The sequence below is a fragment of the Rutidosis leptorrhynchoides genome, chromosome 3 (assembly GCF_046630445.1).
Source record: "Rutidosis leptorrhynchoides isolate AG116_Rl617_1_P2 chromosome 3, CSIRO_AGI_Rlap_v1, whole genome shotgun sequence".
Classification (NCBI taxonomy): domain Eukaryota; kingdom Viridiplantae; phylum Streptophyta; class Magnoliopsida; order Asterales; family Asteraceae; genus Rutidosis; species Rutidosis leptorrhynchoides.
In genome coordinates this window covers 461,105,032-461,111,466 of record NC_092335.1, presented here as the reverse complement: position 1 = coordinate 461,111,466, position 6,435 = coordinate 461,105,032, and the positions used below count along the sequence as shown (strand labels likewise).

Genomic DNA, 6,435 nt, shown 5'->3' with positions numbered 1-6,435 from the left:
TTAGGTTACTCTTTCTTGGCACAGGTAAGGTTTTATAATGATTAAAAATCATAGAACGACAATAATGTAACTTCTAATTCTACTGGCTGATCATTTGGCACTACAAAGGAAATTCAGTAAGAATAATAACCGAGTTAAACTCACTGCCAGAATAAATCAGTGCCATAACTCAATATAATTTACTTTATCTGCTGCCATCTTTACAGTTTTGTATCCTTATCTTTTATGTTTATTCTAATTAAAGTTGTGGCCTTGAACTCCTATAGTTAAGGAAACTCATTAAAAAATCGAATTTTTGGGAGTGTGTCAACAGCCTAGTTTTTATGATATATTAAATGTCACGTTATACGTGGTTACTAATAGAATTATATATAGATATATTCGGTATGCAAGACTGAAGTCAGCTACATACCACATACCTTATGAGACCATAGTCACTAGAGTACTAGACCACATATGAATAAAGAATAAGTACTCGTACTGCGAATTAGGTAGCATTGCTTTTGGCAACAAAACAGTAGGACCCCTTATATACGTGTTATGTACACATAATTGTCTTTCTTTTAAAGCTTTAGGTAAGGTAATAATTATTTAGGCAGGTTGCATCTGTAATTCCTAGTATGAGAGCGCATAAGCGTATTGGGTTTTAACCTGCCGATGCATACTTTGCTTAAAAATGAAAACTTGCTATACTTGAAATGTGCGATGTTACTAATTTGTCAATGTTTACTCAGAAGAAGTTCCATTATAACATTGTAATAGTCTCTAATTATTTTATGTGATTATTTGATTATCAAGATTCTAATCTATGACCTAATAAATGTATCTTGCCTTTTCCACCTTAATTTGTTACATCTGTCCATTCACTGATAATACCCTTCCATATTTGTCTTTCTAGGTGGCTAGCTTACAAATTAATGCAAGATATATTGTGATCGGATCACATTGTCTACTGGCATCTATAAAGTGTTTTCCCCTTTGAGATCCGATCGAATTATCTACGATTCATGTAACGGGATCTCGAAGTTACCTAAATTTTATGCGCATCCATGCTGGCTGAGGGCATGCGTTTGATCTGTGTTTTGGGTGATGCCCCTGACAAGATTAGTTGCTGATGCACTTGGTGTGGTCACAATATCACTCGTTACCATTTCGGGTCTTATTGGTTTCCTCTGCATCTTGTACTCAATTTACTTCCGATCTCATATTCGCACCCAAGGTTATAACAGACTCGGATATTTTACTGGTCCGTGGGTTATCCGGATCGTTTTCATCTTATTTGCAATCTGGTGGGGTTTCGGTGAAATATTACGCCTCGAATTCCTTCGGCAAGAAGGTCGCGTGTTACATACGCTTAACCTAAAATGGCAAGATATCGTTTGCAAATGCTACATAATGTCCAACCTCGGGTTTGCAGAACCATGTTTATTTCTCACTCTCGTTTTTCTTCTACGTGCTTCCTTACAAAAAACGGAGTCAGGACCATTACGCAAAAACTGGAACTTGAAAACCGCCATGTACGTGCTTTTATGTTGCTTCCCGATATTCGCGCTACAAATGATGGTTGTACTATTCGGACAAAAGTTTAAAACCCACATGCACATAAAAGAATGGGGTTACTTTTTCAGATTTACATCCGAGCACCACAATGATATTGCTCGCTGCTACTATCCTTTAATGAGTACGATCTTGCTAGGTGTTTTCGCCATTGTGCTTACTCTTTATATGTTTTGGATTGGGAGGCGAATATATAGTTTGGTTATTAGTAAAGGGTTACAAAAACGGGTATTAATATTGATAATCTCGGTTTCTAGTTTCTTTCCGTTACGGGTTGTGCTACTCGGTTTATCGATTCTATCAAAACCGGGAGACGCTCTGTTTGAAGTCATTGCATTTTTGGCGTTTCTTTCTCTTTTATGTTGCGCTGGACTGGGCGTTTGCATGCTTGTTTACTACCCGATTGCTGATTCATTGGCAATAAAGAAATTACAAGATATAGAGGATCGAAGAAGGATTATTGAGGAATACAACGATACTTTTTCACTAATTTCTAACCAACAACAGGGGTCGATTTCATTTCGAAATATTGAAAGAGACGATAATGATCATTCGGGAGCATTTGTGGAACTGAGCCTTTTTTCGTCTAGTCAGCATTCAACCCCTGTTGGTTCACCTCGACTTTTGGGCTGGCCCATGATTCCGTCAACAGCACCATGAGTGAAAAAAGGCTCATTTTTTCTGGTAAAGCAGTTTGTAAAAAGGGGTTTTAGAGAGTTAATAAGGATTGTTGTTTTTTTTTTTTTTTTTCTTGTGTTATCTGAGATTTTGAGATATGTTGGTTTGGAAGCTGACATCCACCTTGTTTTTTTTGGTGGAAATTGTGATATGTATCTCATTATATTTAAGCTACTTTTACAAACCCTTGTAAAATTCCATCATAGGTTAAATCAGTACATTCTCCTTTTGGGTTTTGAACTTGATGCCTTCAATTTTGTGATAGTGTAGTGCTTTTGTGATTACAGGTTGCTTTTGTTGTTAGATTTAAGCCAAATAATTTCGCACAACACATGTAAGTTCTGCATTGCGGGTTACTTAGTTGTATAACTCTAAAACTGGTAACACTGTGACATTGGACCTGGTCAGGACTTCAGGTTATATAGCCTTATAGGTGATGTTCTTCTTGTTCAAGTTATTCGGAAAGGGAGGTTCATATGTACACTAATGTCTTCTTTTTTTTTTTTTTTTTTTTTTTTTTTTTTTTGGAACGATAAAATTTTATTAGAACCACTCTAGCAAGAAGCTAGAGAAAAAACAAATTACGAAAGGCAAGTGATCCAATCCATACAGTTACGTCCTCCATATCTACACCAATAATAAGAATAATTAACACTAAGATTAAAAATGACACTTCAGGTAGGACTAAAAACACGATCGTTCCTAAATCTCCAAATCATCCAAAGCGTCGTAGAACCAATAACAAGGATTCGGTTCTTTGCATTCGTAGGACCTTGCCAATTATCAGTCCATTGTATCCTATTCTCCCAACCTCCCAGAAAGAGGCTTGTGGCATTTAAATATTCAACCAAATAATAACTCCTCTCCATACCTCTTGTGCGAAATATGATTTCTAGTTTTAATTCCCCCAACACAGATCGGACAACATAACGTATCAATCTCTATGCCTCTATTCAACAAATTATAACGGTTATAACGGACATGAAGACAATCTAAATTTTGCCGCCACATAAAAAGGTTTACCTTTTTAGGAAGCGACTTGTTCCATCTCGTATGAGAAGGTAACGATGGAAGCGTACTGTGTAAGTCATAGTGCATGTTTCTAGGCCTATCTTCTAGGCACGTAAATAACTATTCTTATTTATTTACTTATTTTTTTGGTTGCAAATGTCATTCACTTATACTTTAGATAAGATGCATGTTAATGTTTTCTTAAGCCTTGAGAGGAATCAGGCATGCATATGTATTATGTTTTTATCTAGTTCTAAAATGGGAATAAAACGGTTATTTATATGTTGGAGTATGTGTGAATCTAAAGAAATGACCAGAGTGTTATTTACTTATTTTAGTATGTTGAATGTGCTATAAATAATAAATTGCAATCCCGAATATCAATTTTTGAATTGGTGTTTGATTTAGTTGGTTGTGATGTTTTATTTACTTTTACGGTAGGTTCGGTCGTAAATAGTGGTTAGACTTTCGTTTTATAGTTTCGAGTCTTCCATTATCCTGTTGTATCTTTGTTCGGTTTGTTCATCTTTTGATGAGTTAACATTTGTTTTATAGTATTCGTCATTTTAGCAACAAAAAAAAAAAAAAAAAAAAAAAGTCAATCAATTTTTGATTCATAACAGAATATATATATATATATATATATATATATATATATATATATATATATATATATATATATATATATATATATATATATATATATATATATATATATATATTTGGTTCATAACATAAATAAAATCATTTTTTGGTTCTACGATTGAGGTTTTTGATAATATGTGAAGTTTTAACGGTCATCGCCACAACGCGCGGGCCCATTCACCCCTCGATTGTATCAAAAGAGAATAGATATATCTACCATTCAAATTACTTTTTCCACCATAAACAATGCATTAATAGGTTATAATATACAACTAAATAATACATAAGTGTGTTGGATGAAGTAATTTGGATGGTGGATATATCATTACTCGTATAAAAAGTGGCAAATACTACATTATCTCAAAAATTGCAAATACTACTTGTTTTAGGAAAGATATATGGTTGACAACCCTTGTATAATAATTTTTCTATATAATTACGTACTTCAAAAAAATAGGTAACTCAGGATAAACATGAAGCTTAATCCGCTAAAGTGCAGTTTTGGCGAAACTGAAGGAAAGTTTTTGGGATATCTTGTTACTGAGCATGGTATTCAAGCTAATCCAAAGAAAATTGCGGCTATTGAAAATATGACGGCACCAAAGACGGTCAAGGAAGTGCAGAGTTTGACGGAAAAATTAGCCGCATTAACGCGTTTCTTGTCTAAGGCCGCTGAAAGACAATTACCGTTTTTCAAAACTTTAAAAGGCTGCTTGAAACAAAAGAGCTTTGTTTGGACAAGTGAAGCTGAAACCGCGTTTCAGGAAATGAAGAAGTTATTAAAAACTCTGCCTACGTTAACAGCGCCAATTGATGGCGAAACTCTTTACCTTTATATATCGGTAGTAAATGAAGCTTTTGGCTCAGTTCTAGTTGCGGAAAGGGATAAAATCCAAAAACCTGTGTATTTTGTCAGTAAAGCTCTTACAGGAAGTGAAATAAACTACGCGCAGATTGAGAAATTTGTGTATGCGCTCATATTAACATCGCGAAGGTTAAGAAGATATTTCCAAGGGCATCCGGTGCACGTGTTAACTAACGTGCCGATCAAAAAAGTCTTAACAAAACCAGAGATATCTGGTAGACTCGCATTGTGGGCAGTGGAGTTAGGTGCTTATCAAATTTCTTACCTTCCGCTCAGCGCTGTAAAGGGCCAAGTTTTGGCGGATTATCTCGCTGAAATGACTGGGGAGTTGGAGGTGATTAATGAGCGAACAGAGTTAAAACCGGTAGTTGGCGAAACATGGGATTTATTTACTGATGGAGCTTCATGTGCAGAAGGCGCAGGTGCGGGTTTGGTTTTGGCAAGCCCAAGTGGTGAGGAGCATACGTATGCGTTACGTTTTAATTTTGATATGACAAATAATGAAGCGGAATATGAAGCCTTGCTTGCTGGTTTAAATATTGCGCGAAAAATGGATATCACTAAGTTGCGAGCATTTACAGATTCGCAATTAGTAGCAAATCAGTTTAATGGCTCTTTTGAGGCACATGATTCCTCAATGCAGAAATATTTGCAGTTGTTGAAAGAATTGGCAGTGCGGTTCGAGCATTTTGAACTCGCGCAAGTGCCAAGAAGTCAAAATAAGAAGGCGGGTGCTTTGAGTAAGTTGGCCGCTCTAACGTTTTCACACTTTCAAAAAAAAGTTTGGGTTGAGAAATTGCCTAGCAAGTCAATAGATAACGACTTAATGGTCGCGTCTGTTGTAGAAGAACAACCAAATTGGATGGAACCAATCCTGCAATACATCCACAGGCTAATGGCTTATGCGAAGTAACCAACCGTGATATTGTAAGCGGTATTAAAAAGAGGTTATGCGAAAAGCGAACTGGTTGGGTGGATGAATTACCCAATGTTTTATGGGCACATCGCACTACTTTCAAGAAGAGCACTGGGGAAACACCCTTTAGTTTGGTGTATGGCTCTGAGGCAGTAATACCCGCTGAAATTCTTGTGCCAAGTATAGAGTCGCTAACTTTGAGGAAGAAGCAAACAATGATGCATTGGGCGAGAATTTGAATTTCATTGAAGAGCGAAGGTTAATGGCTGCTATCAGATTGGCAAATAATAAACAGCAAATTGCCAAGTATTATAACAAAAGAGCGCATGCTTTATCTTTTGATGTAGGCGAGTGGGTACTGCGAAATAATGATGCAAGTAGAGCAGAGAAGCTTGGCAAATTAGGACCTAACTGGGAGGGTCCTTATCAAGTTGTGGCAATTAATGCAGCAGGTTCATATAAGCTCGCAGATGTGGAAGGGCGAACTTTACCTAATGCGTGGCATGCCGCTTTATTAAAGCGATACTATGCGTAATTCTGTGAAAATAACATGAAGGCTAAAATGTATATGTATAAAGTGCGAAATTCGTTGCAAGGCCTATACTTGATATTCTTTCTATGTGTTTTTATTTTTAATTTTTGCAAGTCTTGATCACACTTGTGAGAATATAAAAAGTAGACACTTGTAAGAATATGTAAAAAGTTTGTTTGAAAAATGCCAAAAGTTTATGAAATGTTTTGTATTTTGTTTCATAATGATGAG

At 35.9% G+C, this 6,435-nt stretch overlaps 2 protein-coding genes across 2 annotated transcripts; both read left to right on the top strand.

Annotated features, from left to right (window-relative positions):
* Nucleotides 1-1,039: 1,039 nt before the first annotated feature.
* On the top strand, nt 1,040-2,217 carry LOC139901605 (uncharacterized). Its single transcript, XM_071884299.1, has one exon. The coding sequence runs from the start codon at nt 1,090-1,092 to the stop codon at nt 2,215-2,217; it is 1,128 nt and encodes a 375-aa protein (XP_071740400.1). The 5' UTR covers nt 1,040-1,089.
* A 2,264-nt stretch (nt 2,218-4,481) lies between these two features.
* Nucleotides 4,482-6,233, top strand: LOC139901604 (uncharacterized). Its single transcript, XM_071884298.1, has 3 exons — nt 4,482-5,665; nt 5,859-6,124; nt 6,229-6,233. The coding sequence occupies exons 1-3, from the start codon at nt 4,482-4,484 to the stop codon at nt 6,231-6,233; spliced, it is 1,455 nt and encodes a 484-aa protein (XP_071740399.1).
* The last annotated feature ends 202 nt before the right edge of the window (nt 6,234-6,435 follow it).

Excerpts from the sequence above, each read along its gene's own strand:
- LOC139901605 (XM_071884299.1), top strand. The coding sequence starts at position 1,090 with ATGCCCCTGACAAGATTAGTTGCTGATGCACTTGGTGTGGTCACAATA.
- LOC139901604 (XM_071884298.1), top strand. The coding sequence starts at position 4,482 with ATGACGGCACCAAAGACGGTCAAGGAAGTGCAGAGTTTGACGGAAAAA. Across the intron at positions 5,666-5,858 it reads AGGCTAATGGCTTATGCGAA|AGTCGCTAACTTTGAGGAAG; the intron begins GTAACCAACCGT and ends TGCCAAGTATAG.